At 40.0% G+C, this 18,218-nt stretch overlaps 1 protein-coding gene and 1 pseudogene across 2 annotated transcripts; both read left to right on the top strand.

Moving 5' to 3' along the window:
- Positions 1-7,901: 7,901 nt before the first annotated feature.
- Positions 7,902-8,572, top strand: LOC147004937 (large ribosomal subunit protein eL13 pseudogene; annotated as a pseudogene).
- Positions 8,573-10,093: 1,521 nt separating this feature from the next.
- On the top strand, positions 10,094-16,772 carry LOC147004936 (disks large homolog 5-like). Of its 2 annotated transcripts, XM_085836110.1 has the most exons (6): positions 10,094-10,119; positions 12,396-12,511; positions 13,529-13,688; positions 14,942-15,091; positions 15,720-15,900; positions 16,611-16,772. In XM_085836110.1, exons 1-6 carry the CDS (start codon positions 10,094-10,096, stop codon positions 16,770-16,772), a joined length of 795 nt encoding a protein of 264 aa, XP_085692236.1. The 2 variants fall into 2 exon arrangements, with proteins under 2 accessions (XP_085692236.1, XP_085692235.1); XM_085836109.1 differs by lacking the exon at positions 10,094-10,119 and having other exon boundaries at positions 12,379-12,511.
- Positions 16,773-18,218: the final 1,446 nt, after the last annotated feature.

Genomic DNA, 18,218 nt, shown 5'->3' with positions numbered 1-18,218 from the left:
ATCTGTATAATAAAAACTTCTAGTCTCTGAAGAAAGAAATTATAGAAGATCTCAGAAGATGGAAAGATCTCCCATGCTCATGGATTGGCAGGATCAACATTGTAAAAATGGCTATCTTGCCAAAAGCAATCTACAGATTCAATGCAATCCCCATCAAAATTCCAACTCAATTCTTCAACGAATTAGAAAGTGCAATCTGCAAATTCATCTGGAATAACAAAAAAACCTAGGATAGCAAAAACTCTTCTCAAGGATAAAAGAACCTCTGGTGGAATCACATGCCGGACCTAAAGCTTTACACATTTCTTCCAGCAAGGCCAAATCTATGTCAGCATGGCCTCACCTCTTAATAGGGATACTCTCTGAGACTGGCACATTGAAACAACCACACCCAGTGTTTCAGTTAGGCTTTTACTGCTGTGAACAGACACCATGACCAAGGCAAATCTTATAAATGACAATGTGTAATTGGGGCTACTTACAGCTCCAGAGGTTCAGTCAAGTATCATCAAGGCTGCAACATATCACCATCCAGGCAGGCATGGTATAGGAGGAGCTGGGAATTCTGCATCTTAATCTGAAGGCTGCTAGCAGAATCAGAGCCTCCAGGGTCCTAGAGGTAGGATATCACAGCCTGCACCCAGAGTGATACACCTATTCCAACAAGGCCACAAGTCCAAACAGCACCACTCTCTCTCCGTACAAAACACAAATTAGACATCATTAATCAGCACATTCATAATTCTGTACATATTTATATTAATTATACTCAATGTAATTATCTTTTATAAAACATTCAAGTTGATATCACAAATTTTTTGGTTAGATTGTTAAAAGTACAACAAAATTATCTTTAAAGGGTAGCTATGGAGTCATTAAATCAATGCTATATTTTAATTACTGTAAATTTCCACATATATAATTGTGATTAAATCAATTACCTTTTCCTCTACTCCAGTTCTTCCCCTATTTTATTTTCATTTTTTTCCTCTTTCCCTCCTTGTGCTCCATCAAAACAAATGAAAGATCAAGGAAAACACACTGTCTGTATGTGCACAGGTTGAAGACCCGCTGCTGTGAGTATGGATAGTCTCTTAGGGGTTACACTCTTATTAAAGTTAATCACTGAGTCCTAGAAAATATCAGTTGTCAATAACTTCTCAGTCAATGGTCAAATTTCATGATCCCTCCATGCTGAGATTTGGACTAGTTTGCTTTTTTGAAGATAAACGTTGTTTTTGTTTTTGTTTTCCCAGAAAGCAGACAGGAAAGTAGTTTCTTCTATAGATACTGCAAACAGATTACTTCAGGAAACCAGGAACTATGTTTGGTAAGGACTTATAAAACTGTTCTTAGCAAAGAGATGTAGTATACAAAGTTCTTGCAATAAGAATATACTTGGCACTCTATACAATAGCAACATGTCAAATAAATGGATATGAGTCTGCCAAAGAAACTATGTGAACGAAGTCAGTGATAGAGCATGGACTGTTGCTTACAAATGAGGGAAATGTTTCCCTATCAACAAGATAGAAAATTTGCAACAGGAATGCAATATATGAAGTAGAGCAGAAAAAATAATTGGCTTAGCATAAAATGATACTTTTATAGTCCTATGAATACTATAGGAGGGCACTAGAGTGCATTAAAATATCCACCTAATAACACACAATGTTTTCTATCAATAAGAGAGTTGCAGATCTTGAAAGAGTGAGATTAATATGAACTGTGTTATTGAGTAAGATACTACTTCATCTTATTCAGAAGTATACCATACATGGGTAATAATATAGCATGAATAGACTGTTTTGTCACAAAAAAGGGACTTTGGAACCTAGAATATTTGTTATAATGTATGAAGTCTTCAGTGGCATGAATAAATACAGGAATGACTGAGATATTGAAAAAGTAAATGCCTCAGAGTCAGCCTTTTCATAATTATTGATAAAATTGTCATATCCTTGCCTAACTGCACTTAAAATTATTTACGTGTATTTATTTATCCTTCACACTCTGCATTTTTATATTTTCTTTGGGTTCATTTTGTTTTTCAGAGTGAAAGTCTATAACATACTTTTGTAAAAATTAATCTTCATAGGTTTGAAAATTACTTCACTTAAGTAAATTTTGTCTATCTCGCTATATGCAGTGAGCACTTTTATTCAAAATTATTCTGAAGAACTCCATTGTAGGGACTTCACAACCATATCATAACATGAGTTTTATGTAAGGTTTCCTTTTCTTTTCATGGGCTTGTAGATCACAATGGTATATTCCTTGAAATAATTTTAAAAAACAATCAAAGTTTAAGTCCACCCACAGAAACATAACAGACCTTCTTAGTTAAGCAAAAGAATATAAGCAACAGAAAACAAATTGGACTTGGCAATATCAGAGCCCAGTTCATCTACCAGAGCAATCCATGGATACCCCAATACACCGATGAAGCAAGATTCTAATCTAAATTGTGATTCCATGAAGATGATAGAGTATTTAAGAAGGACATAAATAACTCCCTTAAGAAATATAGGAGAACACAGGTAAACAAGTAGAAGCCACTAAAGAGGAAACATAAATCCCTTTAAAAAATACAGCAAAATTAGTCAAACAGGTGAAGGAATTGAACAAAACCATTCAGGATCTCAAAATGTAAGGAGAAACATTAATGAAATCAAAAAGTGTGACAGCCCTAGAGATGGTAAACCGGGAAAAGAACAGATGCAAACATTACCAAGAAAATACAAGTGATAGAAGACAGAATATCAGCTGTAAAGATGACATAAAAGGTATTGACAAAACAGTCAAGGAAAATACCAAGAACAAAAAACTCTTAACTCGAAACATTCAAGAAATCCAGGATACAATGAAAAGACTGAACCTAAGAATAATAGGTATTGAAGTAAGTGAAGATTTCGAACTCAAAGAGCCAGCAAACATCTTCAATAAAGTTATAGAAGAAAGCTTCCTTAAACTAAAGAAAGAGAAGTCCATAAATACACAAGAAGCCTACGTAACACCAAACAGATGGGTGAAAAATAAAATTCTCCCAACACATAATAATTAAAACACCAAAACACAGGAAAAAGAAAGAATATTGAAAGCAGTAAGTGAAAAAGTCAAGAGACAGACCTAAGAGAATTTCATAAAACTTCTCAGCAGAGACTCCAAAAGCCAGAAGATCCTGAGAAGATCTCATACAGACCTTAGGAGAATAAAAATGAAAGCCAAGAATACTATGCCCAACAAAACTCTCAGTTAACATCGTTGGAATATTTGAAGTATTCCAAAATAAACAAACTAAGAAACCACAAAACAAACAAACAAACAAACAAACCAAATAACCAAAACAAACAAAAAAAATTTAAACAGTATCTTTCCACTAATCCACTACTCCAGAGGACAATTGAAGGAAAAGTCCAGCATAAGAAGAAATAGTACACCCAAGAAAAACCAAGAAATTAATCTTTTCCAAGAAACCCAAACAACAAAAATAACACAATCATAATTTCACCTGTAACAACAAAAATAACAGGAAGCAGCAATCATTGGTACCTAATATCCCTTAAGTCAATGGACTCAATTCTCCAAAATAAAGAAATAGGCAAACAGATAGGATATGCAAAGAGGAACCCAGCATTTTACATCATACAGGAAATGCACCTCAGTGTCAAAGACAGTGACTACCTCAAAGTAGAAAGCTGGGAAACATTTATTCCAAGCAAATGGTCCCAAGGAACAAGCTGGAGTAGCCATTCTAATAGCCGATAAAATAGATTTTCAACAAAAATTTATCAAGAAGATAGGGAAGGAAACTATACACTCATCAAATGGAAAGTCTACTAAGATGAACTCTCAATTTTGAACATCTATACAGCAAATGCAAAGGTACCCACATCTGTAAAAAAAAAAAAAAAAAAAAAAAAGTCCATCCTGAAGCTCAAAGCACACATTCAACCTCACAGAATAATAGGAGGAGATTTCAACACACACTCACCAATGCAGAGATCAGGGATAGAGAAAATAAACAGAGACATGGTGAAACGAAAAGAAATGAATAACCAAATGGATTTACCAGATATCTATAGAAAATTTCACCCTAAATGTAGTTAGACACAAAGCAAACCTCCACAGATAGAAGGACATTGAATTTATACAATGTATTCTATTGGCCCACCATGGACAAAGGCTAGTCTTCAGAAACAAAAAAACAAACAAAAAAACATACACATGGAAGCTGAACACCTACCTACTCAGTGATAACTCAGTCAGGGAAGAAATAAAGAAATTGAAGACATTTTAGAATTTAATAAAAATGAAGGTACCAAATATCCAAATTTATGGGGCACAATGAAAGCAGTGTTAAGAGCAAAACTCATAGTCCTGAGTGCCTACATAACGGAATTGGAAAAATAATATACTTGCAGTTCAATAGCTCATCTCAAAGTTCTAGAACAAAAAGGAGAAAATACACCCAAGAGGAGTAAATGGCAGGAAATTATCAAACTCAGGGAAATCAAACAAATATAAACAAAGAGAACTCTACACAGCATCAACAAAGTTAGGAGTTGGTTCATTGAGAAAATCAACAAGATCAATAAAACCTTAGCCAGACTAACCAGAGGGCACAGATACAATATCCAAATAAACAAAATCAGGAATGAACAAGAATAAATAACAACATAAACTGAGGAAAATAAAAAAGAAATACTCATATCCCATACCAAAGGATATATTCAACAAAACGGGAAAATCTGGATGTAATGTATGATTTTTCTAGACAGATATTAGGTACTAAAGCTAAACTAGGATGAGATAAACCATCTAAACAACCCCATAACAGCCAAGGAAATAGAAGAATTCATTAGAAGTCTCCCAACCAAAAATGTCTAGGACCAGATGGTTTCAGACATTCAAAGAAGATCTAACACTAATACATCTCAAGCTCTATCATAACTCAGAAACGGAAGGAAAAACCGCTCAATTCTTTCTCTGAAGCTACAGTTATACTGATACCTAAACCATAAAAAGACCCAACAGAGAAAGAGAATTTCAGACCAATTTCCCTTATGAATATCGATGCAAATATACTCAATAAAATTCTTGGAAGACAAATCCACGAACACATCAAAACTATCAATCTTGGTGATTAAGTAGGCCTCATCCAGGAATGTTGGGATTGTTCAATATATGGAAATCCATCAATGTAATCTACTACATAAACAAACATATAAACAAACTCAAAGAAAAAAAGCATATGATTATCTCATTACATTCTGAAAAAGCACTTGACAAAATACAACAACCATTTGTGTTAAAAGTCATAGAGAGATCAGGAATTCACGCTTCAGCCCTATATATAAGAAAAGCAACATACAGCAAACTGATAGCCAACATAAAACTACATGGAGAATAACTCAAAGCAATCCCATTAGAATCAGCAACAAGACAAAACCCTACCTATTCAATATATAGTGCTCCAAGTTCTAGTTAGAGAACTGAGACAACAAAAGGAGATCAAAGGGGTAATAATTTTAATAATTAAAAATATTACAATTTGCAGATGATAGATAGTTTAAATAAGTGACCCCAAAAATTCAACAAGAGAGATCCTACAACTGATAAACACAAAAGTGGCTGTACACAAAATTAACTTTGAGAAATCAGTAGCATTTCTCTACTCACTGTGTAAATGGGCTGAGAATGATAGTAGGGAAACAAAACCCATCACAATTGTCACAAATAATATAAAAAATCTTGCTCTGATTTTAACCAAACAAGTGAAAGATCTGTATGACAAGAACTCTAAATCCCTGAAGCAAGAAATCAAAGCAGAACTCAGAAGACTGAAAAAAATCTACCAAGCTAAGGCGTTAGCATGATTAACATAGTAAAAATGGTTATCTCACTGAAAGACATCTACAGATTCAATGCAATTCCCATTAAAATTCCAAATCATTTCTTCATAGAGTTAGGAACAGCAATTTGCAAATTCATTTGGAATAGCAAATAACCCAAGATAGCAAAAAATGTTCTTAACAATATATGAACTTCTGTGGGATTCACACCATACCTGACCTTAAGCAGTATTACAGAGCAATAGTAATAAAAACTGTATGATGTTGGTACAGAGACAGGCAGGTAGAGAATTCGAAAAAAAAAAAAACAAAAAAAAACAAAACTATGACTTAGAGATAAGGCCATACTACTATCATCACTTGATCTTTGACAAAGGAGCTAATTCACCCAGTGGAAAATAGAACTCATGTTCATATGGTGCTGGTTCAATGGGCAGTTGGCATGTAGAAGAATGCAAATTGATCCATTCTTATCTCCTTGTACAAAGGTCAAGTCCAAGTGGATCAAGTATGTCCCCATAAAACCACATATGCTGAATCGAACAGAAGACAAAGTGTGGAAGACCCTCAAATCCTTGAGCACAGGGTAAACTTCCTCAATGGAAAATCAATGGCTTATGTTTTAAGATCAACTATCAACAAATGGGACCTCATAAAATTAAAAAGCTTCTGGAAGGCAAAGGACACTGTCAATAGACAAAATGGGAACCCACAGATTGCCAAAAATCTTTACCAAATCAATATTTTATAGAAGCTGTATATCTAAAATAAAGAAGAACTCAAGAAGTTAGACTCCAGAGAACTAATAAAACAAGTAAAAAGAGGAGTAAGCCTGGCTTGGTGGTTCATGCCTTTAATCCCAGTACTTGGGGGGCAGAGGCAGGTGGATTTCTGAGTTCGAGGCCAACCTGGTCTAAAAGTGAGTTCCAGGAAAGCCAGGGCTATACAGAGAAGCATGTCTCAAAAAAAAAAAAAAAAAAAAAGAAAGAAACAAACAAACCAAAAAAAAAAAGAAAAAGAAAGCCAAACAAACAAACCAAAAAGTGTAGTAAAGAGCCAAACAGAGACTCTTCAATGGCGGAATCTTGAACGACTGAGAAACATTTAAAGAAATGTTCAACATCCTTAATCATTAGGGAAATACTAATCAAAACAATCTTGGGATTCAACCTCACACCAATCAGATTGCCTAAGATCAAATATGAAGGTGACAGCAGATCTTGGCCAGGCCCTGGAGAAAGAGAAACACTCCTCCATTGCTGGTGGGACAGCAAGCTGGTAAAACCACTTTGGAAATCAATCTGGTGGTTCCTGAGAAAATTGGAAATGGTTTTACCTTAAGACCCAGCTATACCTCTGCTGGGCATATATCCAAAAAGCATTCTCACACATAACAACGACAAATGTTTATAGCAGACTTATTTATAATTGACAGAAGCTGACAACAACCCAAATGTCCCTCAACAGAAGAATGGATACAGAAATTTTGGTATATTTTCAAAATGGAGTACTACTCAGTTATTAAAAACAATGACTTCATACAATTTGCAGGCAATTGGAAGGAAACTAAAAAATATTATCCTGAGTATGGTAACCCAGCCACAAAATAACAGACATGTTTGTATTTACTGATGAGTGGATATTAACCTAAAAATTCACAATGCCCATGATACAACCCACAGATCCTATGGTGCTTAGAAGGAAGATCACGGTATGGATGCTCCATCCTGCATTAAGGGGAGAAAAGGATGACCATGGTCAACAACCCCATAATCACCAAGGAAATAGAAGCTGTCATTAGAAGTCTCCCAACCTCCCAGCACTCATGTAGCAGCTAACAAATGTCAACAACTCCAGTGCTGGAGGATCTGATGCCTTCTTCTGTCTTTGCATACATGTAGTACACAGAAAAAAAAAAAAAACAAACCACCTACAGACACAGAATAAGAATAAATAAAAATTCCTAAAAAAAAAAGAGTCGGGACTCCCTACAAGCCCAGGGTGCGTTGGGGTGCCCGGTCCTTTCTGCTAGGCCGTTCTCCTGGATAGGAGGCAGCCATGGCGCCCAGCGGGAATGGCATGATCCTGAAGCCCCACTTCCACAAGGATTGGCAGCAGCGAGTGGACACTTGGTTCAACCAGCTGTTGCGCAAGATCTGCAGGCTCAAGGCCCAGCAGGCGAAAGCTCATTGCATTGCCCCTCGCCCCGTGTCCCGCCCATCAGGCCCATGGTGAGGTGCCCTACAGTGAGATACCACACCAAGGTCCGGGCTGGCAGGGGCTTCAGCCTGGAGGAGCTCAGGGTGGCTGGCATCCACAAGAAAATGGCTCGCACCATAGGCATCTCTGTGGACCCAAGGAGGCGAAACAAGTCCACGGAGTCACTGCAGGCCAACGTGCAGCACCTGAAGGACTACTGCTCCAAGCTCATCCTGTTCCCCAGGAAGCCTTCTGCTCCGAAGAAGGGAGATAGTTCTGCTGAAGAACTTAACCTGGCCACCCAGCTGACAGGACCCGTGATGCCCATCCGGAATGTGTACAAAAAGGAAAAGGCCAGAGTTATCACAGAAGAAGAGAAGAACTTTAAGGTTTTGCCAGTCTCCGAATTGCCCGTGCCAATGCCCGACTCTTTGGCATCCGAGCAAAAAGGGCGAAGGAAGCTGCAGAGCAAGACGTTGAAAAGAAAAAATAATGTGCAGTTGGAGAGTTGCAATAAATTTTCCATAAAAAAAAAAGTCTCTCAACCAAAAATATACTCCAGGGAACTAAATAACCTTATTATAAATTGGTGTACAGAGCCAAACAGAGACTCCAATGGACAAATATCAAATGCCTGATAAATACTTATAGAAATGTTAAACATCCTTAGTCATTAGGGAAATACAAAGCAAAACAATCTTGATATTACACCTCATACCAATCAGAATGGCTAAAATCAAAACTGAAGGTGACAGCAGATGTTAGACAGGCTGTGGAGAAAGAGAAACACTCCTCCATTGCTGGTGGGACAATCTGGGGGTTCCTGAGAAAATTGCAAATAGTTTTACCAAAACCCAGCTATACCTCTACTGTGCATATTTCAAAAATATTCCAACACATAACAAGGACACATGTTCCCCTATGTTTATACCAGACTTATTTATGATAGCCAGAAGCTGGAATCAACCCAGATGTCTCTCAACCAAGAATGGATACAGAAAATGAGGTATATTAACAGAATAGAGTACTACTCAGCGATGAAGAACAATGACTTCATACAATTCACAGGCAATTGGAAGGAAACTAGAAACTGTCATCCTGAGTAAGGTAACCCAAAAGAACAGTCATGTATGTACCCACTGATAAGTGGATGTTAACCAAAAAGCTCACACTGCCCATGATACAACCCACAGAGATTATGGTTCTTAGAAGGAAGACCAGTATATGTATGCTTCAGTCCTGCATTAAGGGGAGAACAGATGATCATGGTAGGTGGAGGTATAGTGGGAAACTGCAAGGGAAAGTGTAGGGGGAGGAAATAAGGGGGGCAGCATTAGGTATTTGTAAGTGTTGGGAGAGAGGTACTGATGGTCAGAAAGTCAGACAAAAATATGTAGGGGTTGGGGCTGAGGAACAGAGGATAGCCTCTTGAGGGTCTCAGACATCAGGGAAACATGAGCCTTCCAAGACACAAAGGAGATGACTTTAGACGAAATGCTCAGAGAAGGGGAGGATAAAACCTGTAGGGACCACCTCCAGTGGATAGGTGTTCTTCTGCCCACCCCATCCCACACCTACTCCAGCCATTGCCCTCTGTCAAGGGTTGGTTACACCTACCCCTCTCAAAGTTTTAACCCAGAAATGTTCCTGAGCAAAGGATGAACAGGGACAAGAAATGGAGAAGAGACTGAAGGCAGGGACATCCAGGGACTGCCCTACCTGGGAATCCATCCTGTCTGCAGTAACAAAACTAGACACTGTTCCTGTGGTCAAGAGGCACTTGGGGACAGGAATCTCTAGTGACAGTTCTTTTGGAGGTCTGGCCAGCAACTGACAGTTGGAACCAACCATTAGACTGAGCTCACGGAACTCCTTCGGGGATCTTGGGGAAAAGCTGGAAGTGCAGAGAGAGATTCCAAATCTATTGGAAGAACAACATCTGCTGGAAGGACCATCCACCCAGTGCTACCAGAGACTAGACCACAAACCCAGGAGTGTATAAGGAGGGATCTATAGCTTCAGATACATTGTCACAGAGGATGGCCTTGTTGAAAGCAATGGGAGGGGAGGTCCTTGGTCCTGGAGAGTTTTGATGCCCTAGTGTAGAGTGTTGTTAAAGCAGTAGGGAAAGAAAGGGTGAGTGGGTTGAGGAGCACCCTCAGCCAGGCAAAGGGGAGGAGGAAAGAGCAGATATGGTTTCAAGGTTTGTTGGAGGGGTAACCAGGAAGAGGTATATCATGTGAGATGTAATCAAATGGAATAATTAATAAATAAATTTAAAACAGACACACACACACACACACACACACACACACACACACACACACACACACATGCACACACACACATATGCCAGGCATTTCTTTTTAAGAATGCAGACTCAGGAGCCAGCTCAGAGAGTCAGGAAAAGCACCCAGCTGACCTTCCTACTCTGCTGACCTCTTAGAAGGAACACATTCTTTATCCCTCTCCCCACTGTCTTAAATGTCCTTGAACTTAAAGACCTTCCTTTGGTTTAGTTATTTTCATTCCCTTTCAACTGGTTAATTCTTCTGCTTCTTGACCTGGAGTTGATTTTATTTTGTCTTGCAATAAAGGTGTGTGCTACACCTGAGACAGACAAGAAAGTACAGCATTGAGAAAGCTCTTGGGTTAAAAGTCTGTGCTAGTTATGAGCTACACCATAAAAAGGGTATTGTTTGTTTGTTTATGTTTTTGTTTTTGTTTTTTGTTTTTGGGTTTTTTTTTTTTCAGAAAATAGCACAATCTTGGGGTTTACAATTAGATCAAATATCCTGCAAAAGAAGTCAGTAATGTTCCCTCCCTTATATTATCATGCTCTCTGACAGTGCTCTGGTTGTTTCTAGGCATGTCTGAGTACATCATCATAGGCATACAAGGATCCCAAATACATCAGAACTGGGCTTTTGAACCTGTTGCACATGGCCAACAGGGACCTAAAAAGCACCAAGGAGACAACTGATCCTTATCACAAGGGATAAATCCCTCATTCTTCTGGTAACATAATTTACAGCAAGATGTCACCATTCCTGACCTCGGCTCATTGTCCTATGTGCTGCTGAAAGGAAGGGTTCCTGTCCAGGGTTCACCCAACAAACCACAGAAACACTGAACTCAGGTAAACAATGTTCCACAAAGCTATATATAGGACCAATTCAATTCACAGTTACTATGCACTCTTATATCTAAAATGGCCTGATCAGAACTGACCACTCGATATGCACTCCCTGTGGTTTTGTTTTGTCTTTATTTTGTTTTGTTTTTCTTAAAAAGTTAACAAAGATAGATGTCTGGAGCCATGGCTCAGCACCCAAGACCTCAGCATATTCAAACTGGTGTGATTTCTCAGTAGTTTTTAATGGTTCATTTGCTGATTGAGGAAATTTTAAGGTAGGATGAGACATTTCTGAGAGGGGTTTGGAAAGGAAACACTCAGATTGATACATAGGAATTACTTAGGCAATGCCAATCAAGACTGGACAAACCCTGGCTTTGGAAGGAGGATGTGCTCAATGGCTGTGTCCCAGGAGAGTCCCCAGGAAAGGGTATCTGTTTGTGGAACATGTAAGATTAACAAATGTCATGCAGAACACAGCAGGATGTGATCACCATGACCTTGCTGTGAGTCAAGTTATTTTTCTTTTTTTTTTTTTTTTTTTTTTTTTTTTTAAATATTTTTATTACATATTTTCCTCAATTACATTTCCAATACTATCCCAAAAGTCCCCCATAGCGCCCCCCACTTCCCTACCCACCCATTCCCATTCTTTTGGCCCTGGCATTCCCCTATATTGGGGCATATAAAGTTTGCAAGTCCAATGGGCCTCTCTTTCCAGTGATGGCCGACTAGGCCATCTTTCGATACATATGCAGCTAGAGACAAGAGCTCCAGGGTTCTGGTTAGTACATCATGTTGTTCCAACAATAGGGTTGCAGATCCCTTTAGCTTCTTGGGTACTTTCTCTAGCTTCTCCATTGGGAGCCCTGTGATACATCCAATAGCTGACTGTGAACATCCACTCCTGTGTTTGCTAGGCCCCGGCATCGTCTCACAAGAGACAGCATATTACACCAACAATCTGAAATAAGGGCTGGACAGAGAACAAAATGTATTCAGCTATACTGGCAGGTTACACATCAGCTTCCTGTCAGTAAAGGAAGAACATTAGCAGGGAGTCAAAGGTTGTAGCCTATGACATCAGCAATCCCTGAAGTTCTTGGCATGTCCTGTGATGTCACCAGTGTTGTAGCAACAAGCTCACTTAGGATTCTCACTCAGTGTCGAGCCACTAGGTTGGTCGACATGTTTTCTCGGCTCCTCAATCTTTTTGGAAGAGCCAGTGTGAATGGGAGAGAGGCCAGAGAGAGGAGGACAGATGCTGGCCTTCCATCAGAGAGTAATGAAGGAAGAAGGAGGTGGACTTGGAGAATGTGGAGTAAGTCCTGGGAAGTGGATATTGAGCTCTCTGGAAGGGGTGGCCTGAGATGGCCTTTCTAGTAATGTGGATCAGAAACTGGAGTCTCTGGGTAGCAAAAGAAATTCAATAATTATCAAAGTTCTTGAACATCAAGATTTCAGAACATTTCTTTCTCCATCCCCTAAGCAGGAGTTGGCAAGGCCAAAACTCTTATGCTAAGAACTCCAAGTACTTACATTCTCTGAGTATTGTGGGTATTACATGGGGACACAAGGAGACCATCAGAAGTCACAGAGTGTCTAACTTATGCCCTTTTAGGGAAGGGCATGAATGTATTTCACTCCTAGTGTTCTTTAGCTTCAGTGGGTATTTGGGAGTAGAATGATAGAGAGAATTGTGCTCCAGGCCATGACCTCATGTTCTCAGAAAGACTCTAACCTCTTGTCCATGGCAGTTCCCACTTTATCTTTCTTTATCACCAGTTTAGTGGCAGGTATTTCTATACTGTAACCACATACCTGTCAGAGTAGATACACCCAGACAGAGATGGAATCCTCTTGCTACTTCTTGGGTGTTTGGTGTTTCAGTAGGGGGAATTGATAGTATTTTGACCATGTTCTCACACTGCATGACTTTTCAAGCCCACATACTAGGCCTAGCATAACTGGGTACGAGATCTAAGGATCTCCAAGCACTAAAGTACTTGAGAATACTGATTTTACCATCTGACTTGTGAAACCATGGGAATGATGGCTCTGAAGCCAAATTGCACTCTCTTCAGTTGATAATCATCCTGAGTAAGCAATCTCTCTGGTAATAATAAGCATGTTTGGGGAGACAGAGGAAACCCCTGGCTGTTTACATCTCGTTGTCTCTCTAGAGTACTGGTAGAACTGAGACCCAAAGTGGTGGCATCTCAAGCCCAGACCAAACTCCTTCAAGTGTCAGTAGTTTCCAGGCAGGTTTTCTTTCTTGATGATCTAACAACACTCTGCATTCTCACTTGAAATTATTCTTGTGTTCTTCTACCTACAGGGGCTCCCAGAAGGATATCACTCACTGTGCCTGACTTAAGCGAGAAAGAGTTCAAAATGGAAATGGAGAGGCTGACCACAGAGCTGCACCTCATTACCCAGAAGAGAAATGAGCAGAGAGATCGCCTGATCACTTTCGCAGAGAGATCCATGAAAAAGAGGTACTCATTGCTTCAAACCCTGTGGTGTCAGTATGGGGTCTTCAATGTCAGCCTCATCTTATTCTTTGAAGGAGGTGGGACCTATAAAGATGTAACACCAGATCATCCCTATTCCCAGCCTCATATCCATGAATACTTCATGGTGGAGAGGCAGAACCTGAAGCTTGGTCAGGAGGGAGATGAGAAATGGACTCTTCTTCTGCATCCTCCAGTAGAAAAGAAATACTTGTATTCTGAGTAAAGAATTCAGGGATAGAGGCAGTGGAGAGTGAGTTCCTAGCATGCACTTGGAAAGCACTTGACAGGATATGGCTTTGTGAGGTCCTAGGTAATATGAGTTTATGGTGAGTGTTTATACTTGCCTGATAGGTGACTGAGTGCTTGGAAGCTCCTCGTATTATCTCTCGGGGGCTGGTCCCACATTGTACTTCTCAGTGCATGTATAGGAGGCCTGGGGCTCATTCCTGTTTCTCTTTGTTGCCTTATGCTGTGAGATAGTAATGTTGTATACATTTCTTTGGCATCTCATTGTGCTCTCTGTTTCTGTCTCTGTCTCTCATTCTCTGACTGTTTCCTTTTCTCCTCTTTGTGTGTGTGTGTGTGTGTGTGCATGTGTGTTTTCAAGTCTGTGAGTCTGTGTGTTCACATGTCCTACATGTGCATGAGTTTTGTACGTTTAATTTTTCCTCCAAACTTGGGAACTTATAGGGTCTGTGTTTTGGATTGAGGATTTATCATCATAACAATGTCAAGCTGATGTTAGTGCTGAAGTCTCAGAGCCCCCACTTTATTCAACACTGTTCTTTGCCTATGTGGTCACAATTGTCCATACCCTTGTATCCCTTGGGCATATTATAAAGCTGTGGAGATATCATGATCCTGATGTCTCCAGGATTATGTGTCATGTCTATTTCTCTATTATAAGTTATTCAGGATTTACCACCCCAGTTGGGAAAACAGGAAAAATGTAATCACAGGTCTCTGGTGGGCAAAGATCTGTGTCCTAGGCTCTTGAGAACAGAGCTGGTTAGACTAAAATATCTAATCCTACTGAGTCAACACAGGGAGCCAGGGAACCCTTCATGTTCATGCTTAGCTTCTGCTGTCCTGCACGAGGATAACAAATTTTCAAAGCTGAAGATCATCCCAGTATGTAGAATCCAGAATGTGCTTTCCATGCCTGGGGTAGTCCAGCACTCAGCCTGAGAAATGTGTTCCTAAATGCCCATGTTCATGGAGTTCTGACTTCCTATGACCAGGCCCTTGGAGAAGATAAATCCATTTTATGAACAACTCTCATTAAAGAAGAGGCAGATCATGTCCTCTGTGAACAACGTAGAGTTGGAGATAATTGAGGCCCAAAAGAACATCCAGGAGCTCAGGAAGGAGATAAACTTCTATTTGTAAGTACCAGTTAGCAAGCAAATCAACACTGGAATTGCAATTTCTGCCTTCCTTGGTTTCTGGACTGGAGAGTCTGCAATTCTGGTTCTACCCCTTCTGCTTTTAGCCATCAGTGTGTTGTGGGATAATAGACTCAGTTTTTATAAATCTGTAAGAGACAGTTACCCCTCCCAGCATTGTCCAGGCATCCTTAGAAGCCTCTCAATGGAAGAGTGATTGTGCATGGTTATTATGCAATAATGAGAGCCTGGTTCTCAGGCAGTGTTTTAGAGAGCTGAGTGTGACATAACACAAGGATAGAATGCCCTCCCATTGGGTCTGCTGATCTACTCTGATGGTATTTGCACCCTACTAATTGATATTGCCCTAGTGCATTGGGCAGTCATGGATAGATGGAGACCCCTCTTTCTTTTGGAGAGACATGGACCCTTATTAGTGTTAGGGCTGTGGCAATAATTTCTTCTTCCCTGAAACAGCTGTTTACTGTTCATGCAGCTGTCATGGATTTATTGAGTGGGATAGTATAAGGTCTTCATGGGAACCAGGGTCCTGGTGGGGATAATGGGCCTATACATAAGAATGAGAGGAGGAGGCTGCAGGATCTTACTATGCAGAGGTTGTTTCCAGAAACCTACATAGCCGGCTCATGATGGAGAAGAATCGTATTAAGATGTCCATGACACTGAAGCAGGAGAGTGAGGATGTACAGATTGATTGGGCTCTCATTGAGAAATATTTGGTTGACTTGAACCTGAATGGTAAAGACGAACAGGAACAGACCAGCAACCATGAGACCCAACAAGTTCAGGTAGGGACAAGCAGCTCAGTCAAGGCAATAATGTCTGACACCATTGGCCCCATTAGATTCATCTTTGCTTTCCCCTACCACCTTTCTAATCCACACTCCCACAGCTACCCACCTCATGGAATGTAGTTGTTCATTGCTCTTTTTATACACACATATTCTGGGAAGATAGCCTCTTGTCAGAAACTAAATCATTGGCAAGTGTATCTTGCTGCTCTGCTTTAATCTGAAGTCTAGAAAGGGTGACAGATGAATAACACACCACATTTCTGCATGGGTTCATGATGAGTGGGATGGTATGCAGAGCTATGAGCAGCATCTAGGTCCTGGGACAGAGGTCATGCAAGGGTCATGTGACTTGAGGTGAGAAGAGCCTTCCAGGGTTAAAATCGAATGCAAATATCAATTGAATGCTTCTCATGGTCATTAATCTAGTGGGCTGGTGGGCTTCTCCTTTCTTCTTGCAATCCAATGAGGTCTCTTCCTATTGCCCAATTTTTAGTTTGCAAGCATAGAAGTCTGAGTGACAGCTTGCCAGTTCATGTGTTTGTGAGTGTTGTTTGACATTTTGCCCTGCATGAATATAACAGCAATGGTTTCAGATAATAGATCAGTATTAACTGTCCTGTTGAGGTGGTAGGAGACAGTAGTCTGACAGCTGATATTTAGGTCTCCATCAAGTCTGTGTCTTAAGACCTGCCTTCCTCTCCTAGGACTCAGAGACTCCAGCAAGATCTGAAATGTTCACAGCCCAGGAAGAGAGCCTCCTGCAGAATGAGTTTCCACGTCAGGAGCCCCCTGCTGAACTCCATCCTGAACATCCATATTCTACCATGGATGAATCTTATTACACTCAGTACATTTCCTCTGTGTGAATAGGAGGAAGCCAGGGAGCCAGCTAATTCAGGGTGTTATTCCCTTTCCTGTTCTGGCAACACCTCTTGAGAGACCAGTGAGGTGACTGCCCTGCCAACAGCAGTCCAACAGGAGATACAGGCTGTAGGACTGTACTACTTTATATGCAGTGAACATGTGCTGATGGACAATAATTTTCAGTTAACAAGTTTTGCTCTTTATTGTTTTATTCTTTATTTATGTTTTGCTGAATTTATATGTTTTGGTTTATTTTTCATGGTTGGGTTTTTCTTTTATCTCTTTTTAGTAATTGTACTTTTAAAGCTTGTTTATTAAACATTGTATTTCTTATAAATAAAAATTGAATTACAACTCTTGACTCTTGAGACCATCTTCCTTATTCAGGTTTCCTCTCCCCTCCTGTAAACCTAGAACCCACAGCCAGAAATGGATCTATGTAAGTGTTAGGCAGCCTGGGCTACAGAGTGAAGTCAATGTCACCAAGGGGTATAGAAGAAGATGGTCTCTTGTGGATATATATGGCTTAATCCTTGGAAACACACTTTATGGTGCAATCAGTTCCACACTGTATTCATGCTACTATATATTCTCCTACACCTAAAATATAGTACTCTTTCACACACATACTTGACTGACACTGTGGACCAGATATTGATTAATATACAGTCATTGCTCCTATGCTGCTGAGGAAATAAAAACATTCCCAAGGGAATAGAAATTAAATCAAGAAGGCCAGAGCCATGTGCCTCAGTTTTGCTTGCACTACAGCATCAGTGACAACCACACAATAGAGATAATGGCTTTCTAAGTCAGGCTTTGAAATTTTATTTGGTAGGTCATGTTGTTCTTGAACGTACATTTGCTGTGGTTTTTTGTTTGTTTGGTTGGTTCTTTTTTTGTTTTTGTGCTGTTTAGAGATATAGTTATTTACGTGAATGGTTTTATTTCCTACTGTATGTCTGCAGCCCTTCCTGAGTGTAGTAAACTCAGAGGCCAGAAGAAGGAATGATAGACCCTGTTTAGGGACATTTAGGCCCCATGTGGGTGTGTTGAGAGAGCAGTACATTCCCCACACCTTCTGCTGGTGCCCTTTGTCCTTCTAGAGCCTGTGCTGGATCAGGTGGACTGGATCACCTCCAAGTAAGTGGAGAAAACTCAGGAGATGTGTAGGTGCAGGTGCGTGAGCTGTGCATGCTCATTCTCCTAGGCTGCCTGGCGTGTATGCAGGGCTCTGGTGTTACCACTGCTGGCTGTGTGCTCAGGATCATACCCCAGCATCCCTGATTTTCAATTTTAGAGCAGATCTCTTACTGATAATCTAGGATGACCATGTAGATTAGGCATATCCTTAAAATTCAGAACTGAGTCTGGCCTCCTGTAGGCTCTGTTGGGCTGATGAAACCCTCTTAGTAAGAACAAAAGTAACTTAACATGAGCAATGTGGG

The sequence above is a fragment of the Mus caroli genome, unplaced genomic scaffold (genome assembly GCF_978045245.1).
Source record: "Mus caroli unplaced genomic scaffold, Mus_caroli_1 scaffold_4, whole genome shotgun sequence".
NCBI classification, from domain to species: Eukaryota; Metazoa; Chordata; class Mammalia; order Rodentia; family Muridae; genus Mus; species Mus caroli.
This window is presented reverse-complemented; position numbering and strand designations above follow the sequence as displayed.